The sequence below is a fragment of the Xenopus laevis genome, chromosome 9_10L (genome assembly GCF_017654675.1).
Source record: "Xenopus laevis strain J_2021 chromosome 9_10L, Xenopus_laevis_v10.1, whole genome shotgun sequence".
NCBI classification, from domain to species: Eukaryota; Metazoa; Chordata; class Amphibia; order Anura; family Pipidae; genus Xenopus; species Xenopus laevis.
In genome coordinates, this window is record NC_054387.1 from 131,339,437 (window position 1) to 131,365,125 (window position 25,689).

The following is a 25,689-nucleotide window of genomic DNA, read 5'->3' on the forward strand; positions in this document are numbered from 1 at the left end:
TTGCCTGGGCTTGAACCAATGACCTGCTGTCTGCATTACCTCTACTCTATACGAGCAGACAACTAAGGTTCACTGTGTATTTCTGTATTTGCAAATTGTCATGGCTTGTTTCACCTGTTATTAATCTGGCCACATGTGTTTTGAGTTGAACATCAGTCGGGCTATAAAACCTCCTGCTCTGCACTTACTCACTGCCTGTTATATTTCAAGCTTCTTGCTCCTCCGTGCTCTGAATACTGCTTAGCTTTTTCATCGATTCATGTCCCCTGTGTGACTGCTTGGCTCTGACCCTGCTTGCTCCTGACCTTGAGTTTGCCTCATGATTCTGCTCCTGTTATCTGGTTCTGATTTGGCCTGTCTGACTACGTTCAGTTCTTTCCTTACCAGCTCCTTTTCTAAGTTCTGGCAGAACCAGAATAGCTGAGGGCCAGGCCCAACTCCAAAGGTGGCTGTTATAGGCAGCAGAGCACACCTAGGCAGGAATTCAGTCTCTCCCCTGGGGTTTGGGGTCACCTTAAATGATAGTTTCTAATGCTGGAAATTGTAGTTCCAGTAAGTATCCTTGCTGAGTGATTACCCACAGATGGGCTATTTGCTAGTGCAATGATACATTATGCATGTAGTGTTGGCTTAACTGGCAGAGAGTTGCCTGTTAGAGCTTGTGCTGACTGCCATTGACTTGACAGTGTATAACAATGTGTCCCTTATTCGGGAGTCCCCAACAGATCCTTAGCCATTCCATATTAGGATTTTATATGTGTCGGATTTAAAAGGGAACCCCCAAATCATAAAAAAAATTGCATGAAAGAAAATGAAAAAAATTGCATGAAAGAAAATGTAATTCTAAAAATGTATGAAATGTATAGTCTCTGCACGCATTTGTACCGACTGTAACTGTAAAGTCACTGTTACAATGAGGAATGGATGCATATTAGGAATTATTATATTTTCTTTCATTAGGCAGAATTACTTTTTATCCCGAGGGAATTTTCCCTTGAAACGAGTGCGGTGCCAATATTATCAAGATCAGGAAGTTTTACTGCAGTTTCGTTTCTCTGTTTTCCTCCCTTCCCAGAGGGAACGACTACTCTTTCCCTTAATAACGGATCAGTGATTGTCCGGCTGTGTTAGTCAATCATATCCAGCGGGGAAAGGAGCACAAAGCGGTAAGTTGGATGGCACTGCAGATCTGTTATACGGAAACCCCAGGTCCCGAGTATTCTGGATAACAAGTCCCATACCTGTAATCCAGCAAATTTGATATATGAAATATATTGGCATATTTCATCTTGAAATTCAACACAGCAGTCAACCTAAGCCAGGGCTTTCACGAGTGATTTAATGAAGATTTACTGTATGTGCTTTAGGTGAAATATTATTTATATCTTGATTCTGTCTGAATTGGGAGAAATGGGTACAATGACCACAAATTCAGGTATTGTTCTCTTTTGAGAAAATTGCTGTTTTCTTTTTGAAATTAATTTTAAATTGAATTATATAAATTAATATTGATTTTATGACAGTCTTCAAATTTATTTAGGCTTTTGATTTTCATTTTGTATATTCAGAAATATTTTATTTGAAATGCCTCTTTCATTGTCTTAAGAAGTTTCCAGTATAGAAATAATTTCTCGTTGTATTTTATAATGTCTTAAAGTTATAATATAGAATGAAAGTGGTTGAAATTCTCATGCTAAAAGGCTGCAAGTTCTTAGAGAAACTCCAGAAACTGAAAACTGATATTGGTCTTCGGGGTGCACTGAATCAAGGATTCCCTAATTTGAATATGCAAATTAGGATGGGTCAAGTATTCACTCGATTCAGGGGTTTGGTCGAATCCCAAAATAGTGGATTCGGTGCATCCCTAATTGAATAATGTCTGAAGATCCAGACTCATTTACTAAAATTCATATTTTTGTGGTTTTTCAAACCATGAAAACGCTCATTTCCACTAAAACCACAAATGCCAAGAAATTTATGAAAAGATCCGAATGATAAAAACGTGAGCAAAAAAAGCTCAAAACAAATCTGTACAACAATTCGAAAATGTCTAAATCCTAGTTTTCATGTTAACAAGTGAACGAACACCACAAATCCAATAACTCCACAAGCTTTTAGATTTCTGTTTTTTATTAGTGATTTTATGGGGGCTTTTTCTCTGATAAACTATGAAGTATTCATGGTTTGGGTAATTAGTATAATTCACTGTGAAATCAATGCTTAAAATTGCAAAGCCTTTATTAAGAAATAATTTACCGAAATTCTGCTTCCGCTCCTCTTCAGAAAAGGCGACAGGGTGATGATCCATCGTGCGGTGTTTGATTTCTCCTCCCTGGCTATCTCCTATAAGAAAGGCAGGGAGGAGAAATCGAGCGCAACACGATGGATCGCCCGATAGCCTTTTCTGAAGCAGAGTTTCGATAGGTTATTTCTTAATAAAGGCTTTGCGATTTTAAAGTTTAATTTGTGCTAGTGTTTTATTTTCAATGTTTACTAACAATTTTTTTTAAAAAAAATTTGATTACTGGTCATGCACTGAATCCACTAATTTTGGATTCAGCCAAATCCTGAATCATTTGTGAATGATTTGGCCGAATACTGAACTGAATCCGGACCCTTATTTGCGTATGTGAATTAGGGAAAAGAAGGGGAAAGAGAAAATACATTTTCTTGTTTGTGTGACGAAAAGTGACGTGATTTTTTTTGGATTTGGTTCGGCAAAGTACTTAGATTAGTCCAAATCCCAACCCTGCTGAAAAAGGCCCAATCTTATCTGAATCTTGGATAAGGTGCATCTCTACATTAAGGGGGTTATTTACTAAAATCCGAAATTAGCTCATATTTTATTAAAAAAAGCCACGACCAAACTACCATGCCCAATTTCAGCTTATTTATTAATAAAAACCCTGGAATTTAATCAAATTGCAGAAAAATTCAATAAAATCAAGCGAAAACCCGTATTGCTCTAATATTCTGTCTTTTTTCTGAATAGCTCGAATTTGTCTGTTTTTTCTTCCAAATCACTTAAATTTTTAAGAATTTTGGCCGACAATTTCAGGCTAAACGTAGAGCAGACTAAAAAAAACCGCCAAATTTAGATTGACTTATACAGGACCGCGACTGGTCTGAGATGGTTTATTTTTTCGGATTCAGGCTTTTTGTAACATAGGGGTATAATAAATCTCAAAAAATTCAAGTTTATATTTCCTCTAAAAATTCGTGTTTTGTAGTGAATTTTTTTTTTAAATAGTAGTGGGCACAATTCTCTGTTATGCCACATTTATTCCGTTTTCAACATTCGCAATCTCTTATTCAGGTGGGTAAGTGAGGGAAGTACCACAAGTTGCCAGTATGCATTTATCTCCAACTCTAGGGGGCCGATTCACTAAGGGTCGAATATCGAGGGTTAATTAACCCTCGATATTCGACTAGGAATTAAAATCCTTCGACTTCGAATATCGAAGCCGAAGGATTTAGCGCAGATAGTTCGATCGAACGATCAAAGGATAATTCCTTCGATCGAACGATAAAATCCTTCGAATCGAACGATTCGAAGGATTTTAATCCAACGATCGAAGGAATATCCTTCGATCAAAAAAAGTTAGCCAAGCCTATGGGGACCTTCCCCATAGGCTAACATTGACTTCGGTAGCTTTTAGATGGCAAACTAGTGGGTCAAAGTTTTTTTTAAAGAGACAGTACTTCGACTATCGAATGGTCAAATAGTCGAACGATTTTTACTACGAATCCTTCGATTCGAAGTCGTAGTCGAAGGTCGAAGTAGCCCATTCGATGGTCGAAGTAGCCCAAAAAAACTTTGAAATTCGAAGTTTTTTACCTTCGAATCCTTCACTCGAATTTAGTGAATCGGCCCCTAGTTGTTTAACACGCAGTAGCTTTATTTCTTTAGCTGCACCAAGGTGCCATGCTTCCTCTCTACCTATGGCCTTTATGTCTATGTTTGGTGTGTATGTGTTTATTTGATTATTCTCTGTGTTTATGTCTCTCATGTCCCTCTATACATTTTTATCAATAGGTATCAATAGGTATATATCTATTGTGCCTAAGTATAACATGCAACATCAGGGACCAGCAAGCTTCCAGACGTTGGAGGAGGAACTTTTATGTTGTGTGTGTTTTGGTGAGCTTAATGACCCCGTCTCCATTGCTTGTGGGCACACCTTCTGCAGAGAGTGCATCACAAGTTACTGGGACACACAACATCTGAGGTGCCTCTGCCCCGAGTGCAGGACTGTTTGTCCCAAAGATCAGCTGATTCCTGTCCACAGACTCAAGGCTCTGATAACAAAGGTCCAGCAGGGGGTTAAAGGAGAGCAGGCCAAGAAGGTAAGGCATTGAGGAGGTGCTTTGTGTATCAAAAATGGTGACTGGTGGTTGCAGTGACCATTGTGGTCTCTCCAGAATTGCCACACTACAACTTCCAGAATGCAATGGCTGTCATTACAATGCTGGGATTCCATCATGGAAGGTTCCACAGGTTTAAGTATACTTTGAAAGTGATACTGGTTTGTTTTTGCTCTTCTAAGCACAAAAATTATTAGTTTGTTGTTTTTTAGATTTTAAGATTTTAGCAATTTTTATATGGCAGATATAATAAAATTGATACAACAGCATCACCACCTGCTAGTCACTTCTGTAGACCAGTCTATCAGTTGGGAAAATGATTCAGAAGATGAAGAGGAAACTCAGTTGATGAAATGTTCTCCTAACAAGATGGCCAGCAGAATGGACCAGTTGGCGGCACCGTTGCATCAATTTGCAGTGCAAAAATTGCTAATATCTTGAAATCTATAAAAACAAATAATACATTTTTAAATTTAGTTGTTTTGAGGGATTACATTTCTTCTAAAAAGTAGCTGAATGTCCTGCATAACATGGTACTAACAGGTTAGTATAGAAATTAAATATTTTTTTTCCATCTACCTCTACATTTAAGGAGAGTTCTATCTGTGCAATTCAGTTAGTACACACAGATGAATTTGGTCACCTCCAAGTAAATGAAGCCGCCATTCAGACCTGTTTTATGAACAGAGAGGTCTTGGATTACTCCGTGTGCCTAATATGTGTGATTGGAGAGAAAAAACATGGTAAATCCTCTCTCCTAAGCCGCATTCTGATGACTCTGTCCTGCCAGGTAAAACAATCTTTGACTTTATAAAGGACTTAAATGGTTATATTAAAATTAAAAAAAAAAAAAAAATACAATTTTAAAAAAAAGTAGTCTTTGACTTTTGTAAACACAAATCATTGTTTTGAGGGGTGTGATTGGGATAGATTGTTGATCTCTAATTAAGTGCAGCATACATGAGAGAAATAACTGGATGCCTTCTTATAATTAGGGGGAGATTTATCAACATTTAAATTCAAGGTTTATTAAGTACAAAAAACCCAAATGAAAAAAATGTGTTATCTAACAGCTGGCAAATTTATTTAAATTGGGAGTTTTTGAAAAAAACATTTAAAGCTATTTTTCAATATGAGTTTTCAAAATGAATTCAAAATTCAGTTTCAACTTTTTCATAAATAAACGCACAGTTTGGATATTTTTTTTTATTCGATAAAAATTAATGATGAGCAAATCTGACTCATTTCGCTTTGGAGAAAATTTGTGAATTGGTTAAAATTGGCTGAAATGCATTGAAATCTGTGGGCAAAATGTTTTTTTTGATGTACGACAAATGTCGCAACAAATCTTTGATGTGCAACAAATTTTTTCATCCATTAGAGTCTATGGCCGTCATTTTTACGGCAAAACCCCGCGAAACATTTCACTCATCACTACTAAAAACTTGAAATGTCAAATGTTGATCAAATTGCCTCCCTGGGTATATTTTCAGCTTAGTGTGGAATACCAAACAAAAGGGAAGGGAGCACAAGCAGTCCTGTAACACATCTTGTTTTTCGATTAAGGAGAAGGGTCAACGACTAAGCTTGGGGTCTGACAATAAGACAGGGTATGAGTGGAAAGCTGGGACAACCAAGGCCAAGAGTATCTGGATCTGGAGCAAGCCATTCATTCTAGAACACTATGGAGAAAAGGTAAAAATAAAATTACTTATAATTGCCACTACTTTGGTCCTGGTTTTCTAGATGTCCATATTGGATCAAACGTCTGAGAACAACAGTAATTTTATTCTTAAAAGATTACTATACCATGATTAGTATTTTATTGCGTAGTGGTTAACTGGGAATAATAAAATGCAAATGTACTGTATTGTAAAACTATAGTAAATTGAGCGGAACTGTTACTCTCAACTAGTAACTTTACCCCAATATATCCTACGGATGAGACTTTGAGTCTCATAGGATGAGCCCTCACAATAATGTAGAGGCAGGGTGTTGTACAACTGTAACTGAATGCTATTCACAATAAGTGGGTGCCAGTGGATCTTGCAGCTAAACCTTAGAACTTGTTTAATAAAGAACATCATCCAGTTCAATTAGAAATCAACAGAAACATAGAAGAGCAGTGGATAGACATATACTCACAAACACCAATGTTCATTGTAGACCCCACAGGGTTAGATGAGAGAGAATATACAACATACAAGTGAGTACTCCTAGTTTTCAGCCTTTTCTCTAAGTGAAGCTCAAAATGACACCTCCCCAGACCCTTCCCTATCACTTAGTGGAGTCTGTGCTGCTCGGCTAGACAGCCTAACTAACTATCACTCCTAGAATGATCTATTAAAGTGAGTAGCCTATCCTTAGTAGACCTGGCCTTGTCTAGGTTCACTTCACCCTTCCTGCCTTCCTTACTTAATCATACTGGGGCTTGGTAATGTGGGCAGTCAAAAGAGATTTGCTTTCCTTACTACACCCACAGGAGACTGATCAGGGCTAATTGCTGATTGTACAAATGTGCCCCGTGTTAGTAGAATGACCTTGTTGTACTTTAATACTCCATTTTGTATTACTCTATTATTGTAAATGTTATAGCATGGTTAATCCTCTATATACTCAGTTCATGAGTTGTACTCTTTGCACAGATGGCAGTGTTTGTTCTGGATATAGAAGACACACTGGAACTTGATAGCTCTAGTGACATTGGTATTAGGCTCTCTGCTATATCATTAGTGCTCAGCTCATATCTGGTAAGTCTGTTTATATCTCTTATTATATGGCTGGCTATTTTATCTTAGAAGGCCTCTGACACAATTCTACCATGTGACATGTTGTGTTGAGCTGTGCCAGATGTTTCACTCATTCTGCATCATCTACATCACTAAATAAATCAAGAAAGAGCATATCATCCTTTTTTTTTTTTTTTCAATATTTTTATTTTGTTTTACAAAGAAAAAGAAACAGAAGAAAATCAAATTACAGCCAGTACACCTATTTTCCATAAAAAGTCTTACAGACAGTAATGCATTGCATGTAAAAAAAAAAAAAAAAACAGCTTCTATAATGCAAAGATACAGATCACAATTATTGCAGTCAACAATGAGGAAAATAGGACACCAACCTTAGTTAGACAGGAAAGAATAGACAGAAGTAGTAAAAACAGAAACCAAAGAACGTATCCATAGGGGGTGCATATTCAGTGAAGAATATGATCACATAAGAATATAGGTGTGTCTTGGGGAAAAAAGGCAAATGGCAAATCTAGGGTACAAGCCACCTAACGTACCCATAGCTAACCTAGTGCTGATAGCCTCTATATTGAATCCAGGGGCCCAGAGCTTGTGAAAAGAGCGCAAGTCACCCCTGGCTAGTGATGAAAGCCTTTCCATAGACATATAGGTATCTAGTCTGTGTTTCACCTCCTGTAAATTTAAAGAGTTGGTTTTCCAAGCCTTGGCAATAGTCTGTTTGGCCGCCGTAAATATACGGCCTACTAGCTGCCGAACCCATTTGTTCCCACCTGGCACTCGTCCATGTAGCAGAGCTTCCAGAGGGGATTTCCTAAGTATAAGCCCAGTGATGCTAGTTACCATCGTATAGACCCTGGTCCAAAACCGGACAGCCTTAGGACAATGCCACCAAATATGAATAAAGGAACCAGTCTGCCCGCAACCCCTAAAGCACACCGGAGAGGAGGTGGGGTACCATTTCGCAAGCTTTTCGGGAACTAAATACCACCTAGTGACCACCTTTTGAGAAGTTTCCTGTACCAAAATACTAGGGGAACACCGAGACATGTCCCGCAACATGTCCAGCCAAGCATCCTCCTCCAAGCAGAGACGAAGGTCTTGCTCCCACTGCTTAACAAAAATCAAATCTTTAACAGGCGTCTGGTGTATTAAGACATCATAAATTCTAGATATGGCCCCTTTATATGGGATGGAGTGTAGGCATAAGTGTTCAAACATTGTGGGTGCAGGCAAGTCCCGCAAAATGTTCATATCATCCTTTTTTTGTCATAATATACCTTATTGTTCTCCTTATGGTATTTTACAGATTTTTAATGTTGAGTCAGACCTGAAAATAACAGTACTAGATTATTTTAAGGTAAGAATAAGCTATTGCGTAGCCCTTATGCTTCTGTCTTCCTGTTGCAGACAGTTCATACCACGTCCAACTCATAGATCATGTCATTTCAACCTGAATAGTTCAATCAGGTACAGGGTTTGTGTTTTTTTGTAGCTGGTGTTGATAATGTAGACACACCCTTTGATCATACACATTTGTGATCCTCAGGTTAAAGGACAAGGAAAGTCTGAAATAGAATAAGGCTAGAAATGCTGTATTTTGTATACTAAATATAAACATGAACTTACTGCACCACAAGCCTAATCAAACAAATGATTTATGCTTTCAAAGTTGGCCACAGGGGCTGTCATCTTGCAACTTTGTTATACATCTTTGCCTAACCCTGACCCTGCACATGCTCAGTGTGGTCTGGGCTGCTTAGGGATCATCATAAACAAAGCTGCTTGAGTTCTGCATGGCTGGGAAGTAAGGCGGGGGCTCCCCCTGCTGTTCATAAGTATGATTGTTTCCCTGCAGAGCAGTTAGGGATCATCTGACAATTCCTATCCACAGCAGTAAATGAAGGGAGAATTTCACTGCATACAGTCAGGTTTCTTATAAAAACGGTACACATTTTTTAATTAAAGTATATTGGAGATAGGTTTCTTTTTCATTAAAGAAAATAAAAATGGGATTTTATTTTTTTGACTTTCCTTGTCCTTTAAAAACTGTCATTTCCAGTGGAGCTGGGAAGAGTTGGAGCAGTGCAAGCTTCAACTACTGCCAATGCCTCTCTTTAGTATTTCATTAATAATATGCCTTCATAAAATCCACTGGATGCCTAAAACCTGGAGGCTTTTTTTATTAAGGGTCAAATTTTAGAGGTTTTGAAACCACTGCTGAACTCACAAACTCTAAAACCACGATTGTCATTGAATTTATTAAAAGAGCTGATTAAAAAAGTAAAAAAAAAAACCAAAAACACTGAACGATGCAGAATTACTTCGAAACTATCATTTTACTTTCAGTTCTATACAGTAATTTAATTTATGTTTACAGATGTATTTCCGTGTTGCTAAGTGTGTTGGGGAGTCCTTTGATCTGCAGCCCTTACAGGTAATGGAGACTCTCTATCGGATATACAACACAAAAGTCCAGTCTAATAAAGTTCTAACTTTCTTCATATAAAGCCCATTGTTGTAAAACAGGTTGAAGCTGCCTGAGCTTTTTCATGTTATCTCTAAAATCTGTTAAATTAGAAACAGTCTTTATGTGTCCTATAGTATTGTCTCATTAAAGCATTTGTACTCATCAACTAATTTTTATTACAGCACCTGGATATCATTAGATGTGACGGGCAAGAGTTAAAGACTTGTGGAAAAGAAGACTTGTTGAATTATATAATTTGTGAATCTCAGGTATGAGGTTACACATCATAAATATATGATCTTCTGTCTAATTACTTGATGTCCCGAACAGCATTTACCATGGAAATATTATTTACCTTAAACTGGAGCCTTCATGATGTGGTCACAAAGAAAAATAAAAGTCACCAACACTCTAATCACATTAAAATAATTCGACTTCACTGGATTGACCTGCATATAAAAAGGTTATTACGTCCTTCTGGGATTGTTTCAAATAATGTATTTCATGTCAAATATCATTTGATGCACAGTGGAAGTCAACATGTTTGTCTATAACACACAACAACCGTCACCCAAAAAATTCTGCACTCATTGTTATAATGTTAATAAAAGCAATACAGATGGGTCTTAAATAGTCCAGAGGTCTGGATTCAGTCAGGTCACACAGTGTGACATGAAACTTGACCCCAAATTAAGGTCTTTAGACCCTTGCCCATAAACATTTTCAATGATCTAACTTGTATATATGATGTGTCCTCCCAGCTTTCATTTGTATTTTGCCTGACGGAGTGGCCTTGGTGCTCCAAAAGCTTAAAATGTAGTTTTATTGTTAGTTAATTTAGGTATTCTACAATACTTTTGTATTTTTTTTCTATTTGTTATTATTTCCACTGGCTAACATGGTACCACCATTTTTGTTTTGTGGTTGGCTAACAATAGCCACCCCCTCAGTGATTTAAGGTTCCTTCTCCTTAAAGAAAGTGATCTTACAACCACAGAAATAAAGTCCTTTAGTAGTATTGGATGAATACTATCAGGTGTTTAACCTTTGTATATCTTCAAAGAATCTTCTCTCCTTTCATCGAAAAACGAAAAAAAATGAAAAGAATCGGTGTAAACCTCTGCCTTTTCCCTGTTTCCGAAACCTACTTTACCTGACTACAAAACCCTTTGTTTTAATTTTTTAAAAAGCAACTCTTTTTTTAAAAAAAATGGTTTTGTTTTACTCTCAGCATCAACCTTTTCAAATGTGATTACATCTGTAGGACACTGAAATTCTGAGAGTGCAGGTTGAGAAAAAGAGTGTGGACACAAAAGAAAGGTTTGTTGGACAGAAGAAGAGCTTATCTAAGTGATATGGGTAGTGGGTTGGAGGAGGAGGACATCTACCTGAGGAAGGAAAATCAATTATATGTTGTAGCAGTGGGGCAGAAGAAGAGTATCTTTGTAAGTGAGATGGGTTGGAGAAAGACAAATACCCGAGGAAGGAAAATCAATTATATGTGGTAGCAGTTGAGCAGAAGAAGAGTATCTTTGTAAGTGAGATGTGTTGGAAAAAGACATATACATGAGGAAGGAAAATAAATTATATGTTGTAGCAGTTGGGTAGAAGAGTTTCCTGTTCACTACACTCATGGCAGTGGGTCACTTGTATGTATCCCTGCCCCCGCAGGATTGGACAGCTACTAATTAGCATAGCAAATATAAACCTCCCCCTTCACCTTCAGTTCTTTTTTCTGTCCCACGTGAAGGATTCAGGCTCACCCCAATTATTGTTCCGACCAGGTCTCAGGCTCTCTCTCCCTGGTTGAAGCTCTGGGACTAGCGCTGAATGTAACTGCTGCCCAGGGGCCCCTCCTGTTATTCAGGTTGGACCAGGGGCTAAGGCACCATCCTTGCAGGATGCATTGCCATGGCGATGTGCGTCAAGCGTGATGACGTCATTCGCATGGGAGTTTTTACAGCTGGTAACTCAGAGCTCTCCTGCCACAATCTGCAGCCATCCGGACACTAGAAGTCACTCTAAGCTTCCCTGGTAAGCAATTACATAATATAATGTAAAAGGGAGTCTCCTATACAGCATTGTATTGAAACTCTGTATTTTCTACAGCATGAAGATATATCTCTATTATTGGAGGCAAAAGTTCTGGCAAGTGAGTGTTTTTTCACGGCGAATTATCCTGTCAACTCCCTTATGGGATGTATATTGATTATATTTTGCATTCAGTATTTTTTCAGAGTTGAGGAGGCAAAAGGTCCCGGCTAATATGGAGGGGTGAGTCCACCTTAAAGAAAGAGCAGGATAGATACCATTAGTCCTTAATTACTTAACTACTTAATTATGCTATCTCAGGAATGTATTGCTCTGGCTTCAGGAAATATGACTAATCAGTTTGAAGAATTCATGAAAATAAAATGTCACAATCAGTATCCCAATCTATTGAAATTGCTCTGTCTATAGCTACTGATAAGCTGTTAAAGAAGCCAAGGACTCGGGAGGAGATTTGTTCATCAGCTGAGTATGATTTGGATCACTTTATTCAAGTTTCAGAAGGAGAACTAGAGGATTCTAATGAAGAATATGAGGCTACTGACCAATCAAATGTTGATCTTGAACTAGTCTCACCTCTACTAGAGGCTATGATTAAAGCCTTAGAATTAGATGATTCCCAGGAGGGCAATTCCTGGAGGGATACATTGGGTAGAGCCTTTTCGAATTATCAATCTTTTTTCTGGTTCCAGAAAACAGACCAGGGCGAACAGAAGAAAGTATACATGACACCAGAAGTTTAACCCAAGCCCAGTAGGAGGAAGGCTTGGGAAACTATGTATGGATTGGGAGAAAACCATCCAAGAAAGATAGGCACTTCAAGTAATCTCTTTGGGTTAGAATTTAGAATTTAAACACAAGCATTTGAAGACTTTATTTCTGTAGTCCAGGGCTCCGGGGGATCCCAGAACAAGACAAGCTCTTGCAGGAATTTTGCAGACAAAACTTGACACCAGTTTCAAAGCATCAAAGATGGCTAGGAGTTTATTTCCCTCTGTTTCTAATAAAGAAAAAGGCAGGAGAATACAGAGCAATTCTAGATTTAAGGATTCTAAACAAAAGTCTACAGGTCAGAAGATTCAAGATGGAAACTTTAAGAAGTGTGCTGCAAGGCATAGATCAAGGAGATGGTTTCAATTGATATAAAAGACGCTATCTACATACTCCTGTAGTCTTCTCTTCAAAGGTTTCTTCGATTTTTTGTGCTAGGAAAGCATTTTCAGTATCAAGCCCTCACTTTCGGGCCTGCAACTTCACCAAGAGCATTTACAAAGGTTCTAGTTACACAGGTTACACTTCTGAGAGAGAAGGGTACACAAGTCTATGCATACTTAGACGATATCCTAATCAAAGCCAGAGATCCTCAGTTATTAGTTCATCAAGGAATTACAAACTGGAATTTCTACAACACCATGGTTGGAAAATAAACTTTGGCAAGTCTCACTTAACTCCAGTTCAGAATCTTCAGTACTTGGGAGTACTAATAGATTCCATTCAGATGAAAGTTTTTCTGACAAAGAGGAGAAAACATGATATCAGAAAATCAATACAACTAATCAGACGGAAGGAATTTTGTTATGCAAAAGAATACCTCCATTTAATAGGCAAGTTGATTGCAGCAGCCAATGCTGTTGATAGGCTGCATTTTCATTGTCGCCAATTATAATGGGATTTTCAATAGATCAGCCTTGGAAGCTGCCACTGATCCCGCAATTGTTGTCCCAGGGTCCGATTTGTCATCCAAATCCTTGAGGTTTACGATTAAAGGCGTGGCTATTTAAAGGAGGAATTTAGAAGAATCTGGGCTGTCGGAAGCAGTAGTAGATACTTTGCTGCAATCTAGAAAATCTTCAACTTCAAACAAATATTATAGAATTTGAAATTTAAACAAGAAATGTTGTAAACAAAAGAAGATTGATCCTTCTGTATATTCGGCTGTTCATGCAGTAGAATTTCTTCATGCTGGTCTAGAAAAAGGTTTAGCCAAAAAAAACCTTGAAGTCTCAAATTTCTGCTTTGTCTGCCCTTTGGAATAAGTCATTAGCAACAGACCAGATAATAATAAGATTTATTCAGGCTGCAAACCATATAAATCCTCCAGTAAAAACCAGAATAACTTCATGGGATCTATTTGCGGTCTTGCAGGCTCTGATGGAAGGTCCCCATAGGCTTGGCTAACTTTTTTTGATCGAAGGATATTCCTTCGATCGTTGGATTTAAATCCTTCGAATCGTTCGATTCGAAGGATTTAATCGTTCGATCGAAAGAATTATCCTTCGATCGTACTATCTGCGCTAAATCCTTCGACTTCGCTATTCGAAGTCGAAGGATTTTAGTTCCTAGTCGAATATCGAGGGTTAATTAACCCTCGATATTCAACACTTGATGAATCGGCCTCTAAAAGTAGTATTTTTGATCACCATAACCTCAGCCACGAGAGTAAGTGAAATTCATGCGCTATCTGTAGCAGAAGATTGTCATGTGTTCCATCAAAATAAAGTGGTCTTGAGAACTAATTCAAAATTTGTGCCCCATTGTGATTCCATTGCAATCAGAATATTGTTCTTCCAGTATTTTATAAGCATTTTTCTAATGAATTAGAAGAAAAACTACACAAACTAGATGTGGCAAGAGCCCTGTCAGTCTATCTTCAGAGAGGGATAGACTTTAGGAATCAGACTCATTGTTCCTGATCCCATATGGCCCCAAAAGTGGTGCTCCTGCTTCCATCTACTTAAAGTGGACCTGTCACCCAGACACAAAAATCGGTATAATAAAAGTCCTTTTCAAATTAAACATGAAATCCAATTTCTATCTTTTATTAAAGCATTCATAGCTGTTGTAAACTCATTTAAACATCTCAGCTGTCAATCAAATATTGTCTGCCCCTCCTCTATGCCTAAGGCAATTACTTTCACTTTCCATTCAGCACTTCCTAAATGTCACGGCTCTCCATACATTTCCCCAGTTCTCTTCACCATTTAATTGTGTAGCCAGAACATGGGGATGGACATCAGGTCCCCCATTCTGGTGCACAAACAAGATTCTGAGATGATACAAGGCTTGTCTTAATAACAGTGTCCACAAAATGAGTGTAGTGAACAGGAAAAAGAAGAAATTTTTTAATCCTTACCGTAATGTTCTTTTCCTGGAAAAAACTCATGGCAGTGGGTCACGATCCCTCCCTATCTTAACTTTGGGAAAAACGTAGAATTGAAGGTGAAGGGGGAGGAGCAGGTTCTTATTTGCTATGCTAATTAGTAGCTGTCCAATCCTGCGGGGGAAGGGATACATACAAGTGACCCACTGCCACGAGTTTGTTCCAAGAAAAGAAAATTACGGTAAGTATTAAAAATGTTCTCTTATCTTTCTAAGTGAGATAGGATGGAGAAAGAGCTAAGGAAGGAAAAGCAATTATACGTATGTTGGGGCAGAAAAACACTAACAGGGTTGTTTAATCTGTATTGATAGGTGAATTCATTCGGCAGGAGCGAATTTGCGCGATTTGGCGTAAAAAAAAAATGTCGCCGGCGAATGAATTTCACAGGAAACTCACTAATTTTTTGGTGAAGTGAAAAGGCGCAAATTCGCCCATCACTATGAATCTGTACAAATTTGCGCAATTCGCCGCCCGCGGAAAAAATTTCGCCGGCGTCAAAAAAGATTTTGGTCGAAAACGGATGCCGGCGTCAAAAACTAGACGCCGGCACGTTTCCCAAATTTTTCGCCGCTTTGCGTTTTCGCTGGAAATTCGCGAATTTTTCAGCAAAGCTAAACGGCGCAAATTCGTCCATCACTAGTGGTATATACGCTTGCTTAACATATACAATGAACAAGTTCTCTCCATCTTGCCTGTACCCTTCTTTCAGAAGCTGCAAAACCAATCTCTGTATCAACTGGTGTCAGATACTCTGAAAGAGCCATTAGCCGACTGCTCATATCTGCCCCACCGAGGGCGAGGTTTGGTAAACACCCGTCGGGGGAGATCAGCAGGTAACACCAAACTGTTAATCTCCTGTTTGCACAAACCACAATCAGATCACGACCACTCTAACCCCATTATGTACTAAAACTCGTTACGTTTATCCAGGTGCAGAAACCTATAACAACCAATAAACTGTTTGCTTTTAAACAGATGACCCATTAGTGATACCCGCTGATTGGTTGCTATGGGTTACTGCACCTGGGCAAACTTAGTGCCTTTTATTACATAAACCCATAAGCCTTTTGTTATTTCTCCCCCATCTGTATGACAGATATGGAAGAGGATTTTAATAAACTCTTTACAACCTACATATTCACCCTTGTGAGAGACATTTGGCTCCACATAAAATTGGATAAAACAGGGGGAAAAGTGACGTGTGCTCAACTGGCAAGGATATTAAAGGTCTGTATCATAATCATAATATAATTACTTAACAGATTTACAGGTTTAGATAGTAGAATCTAAAAGGTGTTTGAAAAGGAGCAGAGAACAACTCATGTACCCCCTACTGTAAATGATAAGGATATTAGAAGTCACTGAGGGGTTGTTCTGTGACCATATAAAGGCACAAGGCTGCAGGCTGAGTTATACAGGGAACTCTGAGTATCACTCATGTATTATAAGGGATAATGTACCTCCTACTGTAAATGATAAGGATATTAGAAGTCACTGAGGGGTTCTGTGACCATATAAAGGCACAAGGCTGCAGGCTGAGTTATACAGGGAACTCTGAGTATCACTCATGTATTATAAGGGATAATGTACCCCTACTGTAAATGATAAGGATATTAGAAGTCACTGAGGGGTTGTTCTGTGACCATATAAAGGCACAAGGCTGCAGGCTGAGTTATACATGGAACTCTGAGTATCACTCATGTATTATAAGGGATAATATACCCCCTACTGTAAATGATAAGGATATTAGAAGTCACTGAGGGGTTGTTCTGTGACCATATAAAGGCACAAGGCTACAGGCTGAGTTATACAGGGAACTCTGAGTATCACTCATGTATTACAAGGGATAATGTACCCCCTACTGTAAATGATAAGGATATTAGAAGTCACTGAGGGGTTGTTCTGTGACCATATAAAGGCACAAGGCTGCAGGCTGAGTTATACAGGGAACTCTGAGTATCACTCATGTATTATAAGGGATAATGTACCCCCTACTGTAAATGATAAGGATATTAGAAAACAGTGAGGGGTTCTGTGACCATATAAAGACACAAGGCTGCAGGCTGGGAGTATAGCACTTTGCAAGTAAATATATTCACATACACCCAATTCAAGAAGTGTACATAAACACAATTTAACACAATTATTTTCACTTTGTTGTTATTGTATCAACCAACTTTTCCCCCCTTGCACTAAATGATTGCCCAGTATGAATGTCAGAAGCTATTTTATTTTTTCTGTCAGTGATTTCATTGCATTTTTAGTTGCGTTTCTGTTGATTGTTTGTTTTCTCCCAAAAACATTCATTGACTGGAAGATAAATAGGAAAGATGATCTATAAAGCGTAGCAATAACTATCACAGATTGTATATTTTCTTACCAGGGCCAGTAAAGGTAAACTTCCCCTTTAATATTACATAATGCACTACTTAAAAAGCCTATCTTATGGCAGAAATATGTTTCACATCTGCACTAAAATTATTATTCATTTGAACCTCAGTAATAGCTTTTCATTTCTTTACAGAGAGTTGTGAACATTTTGCAAAGTGCACAACAGAAGTTTCCCTCCCCATTGCAGGTAACACTATAAATGTTTGTCTGTCTGCTTTATAAAAATGCATCACTTAATCTAGATTATAAAGGAAAGTGTACCCCCTACTGTAAATGATAAGGATATTAGACGTCACTGAGGGGTTATCCTGTGACCATATAAAGACGCAAGGCTGCAGGCTGAGTTATACAGGGAACTCTGAGTATCACTCATGTATTATAAGGGATAATGTACCCCCTACTGTAAATGATAAGGATATTAGAAGTCACTGAGGGGTTGTTCTGTGACCATATAAAGACGCAAGGCTGCAGGCTGAGTTATACAGGGAACTCTGAGTATCACTCGTGTATTATAAGGGATAATGTACCCCCTACTGTAAATGATAAGGATATTAGAAGTCACTGAGGGGTTGTTCTGTGACCATATAAAGGCACAAGGCTGCAGGCTGAGTTATACAGGGAACTTGGAGTATCACTCATGTATTATAAGGGATAATGTACCCCCTACTGTAAATGATAAGGATATTAGAAGTCACTGAGGGGTTGTTCTGTGACCATATAAAGGCACAAGGCAGCAGGCTGAGTTATACAGGGAACTCTGAGTATCACTCATGTATTATAAGGGATAATGTACCCCCTACTGTAAATGATAAGGATATTAGAAGTCACTGAGGGGTTCTGTGACCATATAAAGGCACAAGGCTGCAGGCTGAGTTATACAGGGAACTCTGAGTATCACTCATGTATTATAAGGGATAATGTACCCCCTACTGTAAAAGATAAGGATATTAGAAGTCACTGAGGGGTTGTTGTGTGACCATATAAAGGCACAAGGCTGCAGGCTGAGTTATACAGGGAACTCTGAGTATCACTCATGTATTATAAGGGATAATGTACCCCCTACTGTAAATGATAAGGATATTAGATGTCACTGAGGGGTTGTTCTGTGACCATATAAAGACACAAGGCTGCAGGCTGAGTTATACAGGGAACTCTGAGTATCACTCATGTATTATAAGGGAAAATGTACCCCCTACTGTAAATGATAAGGATATTAGAAGTCACTGAGGGGTTGTTCTGTGACCATATAAAGGCACAAGGCTGCAGGCTGAGTTATACAGGGAACTCTGAGTATCACTCATGTATTATAAGGGATAATGTACCCCTACTGTAAATGATAAGGATATTAGAAGTCACTGAGGGGTTGTTCTGTGACCATATAAAGACACAAGGCTGCAGGCTGAGTTATACAGGGAACTCTGAGTATCACTCATGTATTATAAGGGATAATGTACCCCCTACTGTAAATGATAAGGATATTAGAAGTCACTGAGGGGTTGTTCTGTGACCATATAAAGACACAAGGCTGCAGGCTGAGTTATACAGGGAACTCTGAGTATCACTCATGTATTATAAGGGATAATGTACCCCCTACTGTAAATGATAAGGATATTAGAAGTCACTGAGGGGTTGTTCTGTGACCATATAAAGGCACAAGGCTACAGGCTGAGTTATACAGGGAACTCTGAGTATCACTCATGTATTATAAGGTATAATGTACCCCCTACTGTAAATGATAAGGATATTAGAAGTCACTGAGGGGTTGTTCTGTGACCATATAAAGACACAAAGTTACCCAACACTTTTTTTTTGGATACTAAAAGAAAATGTAATGCTAAAATACTTTACACTATACATTCCTTATAAACATGTCAGTGATTTAAACGTATTTGTAAATAACTGGTACTTTGAAAGCAACATCTAATGAAAGTCAATTTCCATCAGTAATAACTGCAATAGGTGGGGGGTAGCGTCATGCCACTTTAATTCACCCCATGATTAAAAGGAAAAGGAGTATCAAGATCTTGACATACACAGCAGTTACTCGTAGGAGCATTAGTTACCACTGCTGGGGTTCCCAGGAGGCTTCTAGCTATTGCCTGTGGCTAAACCTGTGTCACTTCTTCTTAAACTGCCGTATTCCTTTTTATTTTACTCAGATGTTTTTTCACTTTAAAAATTACAAGAACGTGGAGACATTGAAAGAACAGTTCCACCGTTTTATACACAATATGGTGAGTGAACAGGTCCCAACATAAAGTTCTTGTTGTTTCTGCCTTGTACTCGGTTATTTCATGATTCTCACCCTGGTATTGCCTTTAAAGCGGTCATTCACCTTCAAGTTCACTTTTAGTTTATTATAAAGTGGCCAATTCTAAGTTCAATTGTCCTCCATTATTGGTTTTTTTTTTATTGTTTTAATAATTTTCTGACTCTTTCCAGCTTTCAAAAGGGGGTCATTGACCCCATCTAAAAACTAAATGCTCCTGAAGGCTACACATTTATATAATCTTTTTATTCAGGCCTATCCTATTCATATTCCAGTCTATTATTCAAATCAATGCATGGTTGCTAGGGTAGGTTTATGTAGAAGTCAATAGGAGTTGTCATAAGTAAAATTCAAGCCATTTTTTTAATTTGAGTTTTTTGAGCTTGCAAATTCACAAATTCAAGCAAACATACACGTTTTATTCGAGTTCATTCGAATAAAACTCTAAAAAGAGAAAGAAAGCATTTTTTTTGCTTGGGTTTGCCAAAAGTTAAGCACCCTCAAGTGATTGTATTGACTTAGCTCACACCCGGGGGCCGGTGTCGCTATCAGCAGAAAACTGCACCAGTCTGGGGGTTCCAGCAGGCACCATGGAGCGATCCTCTTCCGACTTCTTCTTTCTTCTTGTGGCTCCGCGTGTGCAGTAACGTGAAAAGCTGAACAAGTCGTCTATTTCGTTCTAATGCTCATGCGTCCGCCCTGGGAAATTTGAAGAACAAAGAAGAGAAGAGGACAATCTCTCAGTGGTGCTCGCTGGAAGAACCCTGGGTTGGTGGAGTTTTCTGCTGATAGGAGCACCAGCCCGGGGTATCTGGTAAGTAAATATTTGGCCTAACTTTTGGCAACCCCAAGTTAAAATGACTTTCCTTCTCCTTTAAACCTCACTAATTCGATTTTTGATAAATAAGACCAATAGTGTACAGATATATACTGTATGTAACAGGTGGATTAGGTTTAGACTTAACCTTCCTTGGGTTATTATACACTGGTTCCAGAACCAAGGCAAGGGGTCCAACTCCCAGCACACTATAATTAGACTCTTTATCCTCAGGTGGGGCCCTCTCTTATGGTATGGAGGAAGGGATTACCACTCTGGTATAAACACACACAGTATTCACTCTTGATCAAATAAACTTTGGGTGCCAGTGGTTCTTTTAAACAATAGAACAATTTATTGAACTGACACTTCTCAATGGTCAAACACATATTCAAGGTGTACGGTCAGATGTTACACTCTATGAACAAGTAGTGGTAGCAGGTCATTTACACACAATTGTATTACTCACTTATACTGTCTGATCCTTTGTTAGTCAGCTTTGTGAATTGAGCGCCTTGTCTGCTTTTGGTGCACAATCCCCATTGAAGGTGAATCTCACAGCTGGTCCCACACTCCAAGGATCTCTCTATCCCTGAGCCTGACCCTGAGTCCCTAACATGGTAGCCTTGTCAGACCGCAGGATACTAACCCTTCGCTAATCTCCTTGTTGGAGCTTTAGCTGCTCGCTAACTTTCCTAAACCTATCTGTCACTTCTATAGTGACCTATTACAGTTTTTGACCAGACACTTGCTTGCTCTGATACCGAGGCCTACCTCCACCTCAGGCCCTAACAGCAACACACCACCTCCTCCAATGAGTGGGTGCACCAGAAAGAGATAGAACATAGTGATGTGCGGGTCGGCCCGATACCCACAGGACCTGTAGGTTTACCCAGGGGTCAGGCGGGTTCAAGCAGACCTCTTACCCCAATTTGCGGGTGGCAGGCAGGTTGAGCTCTTATCTGACCCGCACATCACTAACAGAGCACATGGGGACATCCCTTTTTATATCCTCTGGGAATTACTCCCCCTCCCCTCTGGGAAAAAGGACCCAGTTTAGTTGGCTAACACATTCCCTGGGGAGTAAGGAAACCTACCCCTCCTACATATATGACGACTGACTATATAACCCATTGTCTCAGTTCTATTAATAAAAATGTCTGTTTATTGACAAAGTCTGTGAACTCCCTGACTTTGATTAATTTAATGCTCGACTTCTACCGTTCCAGTCAAAAGAAGCAGATTTTCACATCAAGACTTTCAATGCGACCGACCCATTTCAAATGGAGCCCAAAATGCGTCACGTTGCGGCCAATATACTCCGTGAGTTTAAAGAGTCGTTTGTAGGTGATGATACCAGACAAAAGAAAAGGCTCGAGGGGGAACTGAAATCCTATGTGTTAAATCACCAGCGAAAGTTCTCCGCAGACAACTCTAAGGTACAACGTTACAATGGAGGGGCTGCTGGGGGTGCAATTTTATGTGGAACCCGGTACTGGCAAAAGGCAACAGAAATATTGGGGATTTGAAGGAAGGTTGAAAGAAGGGGCCTCATATTTCAGTCATGTCTAAATGTTTTACCCAGAATTCCCAAGTGGTGATTTGTAGATGGCCTGGTGCCATTATTAATATAATAAATACACACTACACATATGGGATCCATTATCAAGAAAACTCAGAAAGCTGCGAATTATGGGAAGGACATCTCCCGTAGACTCCATGTTAATCAACATATTTCACATTTCCATCACATTTTTAAAAACAATCCCCTTTTTCTCCGTGGTGATAAAACAGTACAGGTATGGGATCCGTTATCCAGAAAGCCATTATCCAGAAAGCTCCTATAGACTCCATTTTATCCAAATAATCCACATTTTTAAAAACAATTTCCTTTTTCTGTGTAATAATATAAACAGTCGCTTGTACTTGATCCCAACTAAGATATAATTAATCCTTATTGGAGGCAAAACCAGTCTGTTGGGTTTATCTAGGGGCCCATTTACTTAGCTCGAGTGAAGGAATAGAAGAAAAAATACTTCGAATTTCGAATGGGCGAATATGACTACTTCGACCATAGAATAGGCTACTTCAACCTTCGACTACGACTTCGAACCGAACTAAAAATCGTTCGACTATTCGACCATTCAATAGTCGAAGTACTGTCTCTTTAAAAAATACTTCGACCCCCTACTTGGCCACCTAAAACCTACCGAGGTGCAATGTTAGGTCCCCATAGGCTTTCTATCAATTTTCTGATCGAGGGAAAATCCTTCGATCGATGGATTAAAATCCTTTGAATCATTCGATTTTTCCTTCGATCGTAGGAATTGCGGTAGATCCTTCGACTTCGATATTCGAAGTCGAAGGATTTTACTTTGATGGTCGGATATCAAGGGTTAATTAACCCTCGATATTCGACCCTATGTAAATCTGCCCCTTAATGTTTACATGATTTTATAATAGATTTAAATCCATGCCTGTCAAATTTATTCGCCCATCACTATTGGTCAGCGCTGCAAAATATCTAAAAGAGAAGCAAGCGCACATGGGGCAATACTGTTTTGTGCTGTCTGATAAGGGCAATCCAGCAATAATAGGGTTAAAAGGTGTTCATAATAGGGTTAAAAGGTGTTCAGAAAAAAATGAGTGAAACACATTGAAGTCAATGGGTGTCAAAATAATTCGAATGCGCGTCAATTTTGACACGAGGGACAATTTTTATACGCGCGACTATTTGGTCCAAATGCATTAAAGTCAATGGGTGTCCGAATAATTATGCCGCGAGTGACAATACTGACGCATGCCATTTCTTTTTTGGTCAGGAGGATTTTTCACAGGTGAATTTTCGCCATAGGTTCGCGAATGTATTCGCTGGCAGCCAAAGATGTAAATTCATCGCAAATTTGAACCGGCCACATTATTTGCCCATCATTATCACTACATGAAGTGGAGATAAAAGAGAAAATAATAGTTTAATTCCATTTAATAAATATCTAAAAGGAGACATTTTGTGTAAGGCAAGACAAGACACGGCGTTTTTATGTCGCGTTGGGCATAAATACGCAACTGAAACCGCATGCGACTGTCAGCATGCGTTTTTTAGCACGTAGGTTTCTTATCCCAACATGAACTTCTCATTGTTCTAGTTCCCCATAATTCCGCTGGCTGGAAATGGAAAATAGAAAAGCTATTTAGAAATAGAAAAACGATTTACGTGCAAAATGGAGCAGGAATGATCGTCAATACGCAACATAATTACGTCACCGGCCCTAAAAACGCCTATGCGTCATTTATCTCGTGAGAATTTGGACGCCATATATAAAATACGCTGCGTATTTACATTTGTGGTTTCAAACTTGTCGATCCCAGTCTATTGATTTGGTAGTTTCTTGACATATTGGCATTTCGGCTAAAAAACGCCAATACTGGCGTCCCGTGGCGGATTTCAGCTTGCAAACGCCCTGTGAGAATTGCCATTGTGTGTTTTCCATTAGTTTCAGTGGTAGTGCAGTTTATGCGTATTTACGCCCGACCGAAACGCAATGTAAAAACTCCACGTCTGGCCTTGCCCTAAAATTTAAGAATGTACCAGTGCATTATACTCATTTACAGCTATAGAAGAATTGTGCTTAAAAAAGTAGCATTTCAGGCTGATTTGTTGAATATTTCTGCAAAACCCCTAATAATCCCTCCCTTCTCTTCCACTTGCTGCTCCCTGAATTCCCAGGCTGTGCACTCAGCTCACTGCACTGTAGGACAGGAACCAATCAGCAGCTAGCAGGACCTGATAGGGAACTGAAGCCTGTCTGTGCTTGTGTGACTGCAGGGCTGTGATTGGCTGTCCCCCTCCTACTGTGCTTCTGGCAGGGACCGTTAGGACACGCCCACCCCTCATTTGAAACACAGACAGGGACCAGAGAACATCTATAGGGAGCTCCAATAAAGGGGCTAATTGTAAAGATAATATTAATGTTTAGCCCCATGTAAAAGCAACACCATTTATTACTTATAATTGCCTACACAATTAGGGTTTTTTCATTTATCCTATATGTCTCCTTTAAAAATAATCACAGAACGCCAATTGCCTACTCACAAACAGTTCAGCATCAAAAGCAAATAACATTCCAAGGTAAAAGTCTGCTGTTTGGAGATGGTGGTGTTCAGGGAGTAGCAATTGGTGCCACACTGTCCTTTCCTACGCATTTCACAGACGGTCCGCTTTCTCAGGGAGGGTGTAGCTCCCTCGTTAGTTCCCAATTAAAAATCTTTTTTCCTGCATAGGTCTCCGCCTATCGTTCTCTACGTATTCATTATACTACAACTCCCATGATCCTCTGTGGGACTCCTGTAGTTTTATGCAAATTACATTCCCCTTTGTCTAGGGACTTTGTAATGCATATATTTATAAACATTTAGGGGCACATTTACTATGGGTCGAATATCGAGGGTTAATTAACCCTCGATATTCGACCATTGAAGTTAAATCCTTCGACTTCGAATATCTAAATTTGAATGTAAAAATTTGAATTTTCACTTCGGCCCTTGATCTGCCCGTAACTGTAAACAGTGTAGCAGCCATCTATATTCTATTCACACAACACCAATAAGTTGTTACTCTGGAATCACCCATAGGTCACCTCTCCAGGGTAAGGCTGTATCCCCTGTAGCTATGCCCGTGACCCTGGAGACTGGAATGAAGGTCTCAACTGGACCATACCAAGGGCCAAGAGGGAACCTCATTTATATGTATAGAAGGCACCAGATATTGCAGCACAGTGTTATACAGTAGCATCAAATAAGAAATCAGTGCAAATTATGGACCCACTTGGCACTGGCCAAATGAAGAACTAAAATGATACTTCCAGCAGCCTATTCTGAGAAACCTTTATAATCGCTGCCTTTGTTTCTCATTCCACTCAGAGGTTCTGTGCATTTCGAAATCAGAAGAGGATGGAGAATATTAAAGAAAAGTTTCTAAATGTAATTTTCCTAAAGGTGAGTCAGTAGATCCCTCCCACTGCAATGTCACTTCCCAGATTGTCTAGATGCTGTACTATCCCCTTTCCACCATAACTCACTTAAGCTTTATTCATTACTTTACAGCTTGTGTATAAATTATCCCTGCCCTACAGATTGTAAGCCTTTGTGGTCAGGGCCCTCATTGCATAATGTACCCGTCAGTGTCGGATTGGAGGCCCAGGGCCCACTGGGCCTACAGCCTCAGGGGCCCCCACCACCATACCCCAGGTCACCTAGCCGCAAAGCCCCCTCTGACCGCTCCCACCCACCCCATCACAGTTGCAACCCCCCTCCAGGACCCCCTTCACATACCCCCATGCTACATTAAGTGGCAGTGCAGGGAGCCGGTGTGATCTGGCGTCCCAGTCCGACCCCGGTAGTTGTTTGTCAATTATAATGTTG

At 39.3% G+C, this 25,689-nt stretch overlaps 1 protein-coding gene across 2 annotated transcripts in view; it reads left to right on the top strand.

Annotated features, from left to right (window-relative positions):
- Window positions 1–1,062: 1,062 nt before the first annotated feature.
- Window positions 1,063–25,689, top strand: part of LOC108703874 — a 33,308-nt gene continuing 8,681 nt past the window's right edge. For both annotated transcript variants that reach the window (XR_005964117.1, XM_041576700.1), the window contains exons 1-14: window positions 1,063–1,166; window positions 4,037–4,347; window positions 4,958–5,155; window positions 5,932–6,060; window positions 7,011–7,115; window positions 8,422–8,472; window positions 9,493–9,549; window positions 9,765–9,851; window positions 15,501–15,624; window positions 15,888–16,018; window positions 17,316–17,369; window positions 19,342–19,416; window positions 21,498–21,707; window positions 25,189–25,263. Coding sequence is in view for 1 of the 2 variants with exons in the window: in XM_041576700.1 (XP_041432634.1) it covers window positions 4,075–4,347; window positions 4,958–5,155; window positions 5,932–6,060; window positions 7,011–7,115; window positions 8,422–8,472; window positions 9,493–9,549; window positions 9,765–9,851; window positions 15,501–15,624; window positions 15,888–16,018; window positions 17,316–17,369; window positions 19,342–19,416; window positions 21,498–21,707; window positions 25,189–25,263 (1,569 nt within the window). In the remaining variant the exon portion in view is untranslated. The remainder of the gene's footprint in view (window positions 1,167–4,036; window positions 4,348–4,957; window positions 5,156–5,931; window positions 6,061–7,010; window positions 7,116–8,421; window positions 8,473–9,492; window positions 9,550–9,764; window positions 9,852–15,500; window positions 15,625–15,887; window positions 16,019–17,315; window positions 17,370–19,341; window positions 19,417–21,497; window positions 21,708–25,188; window positions 25,264–25,689) is intronic.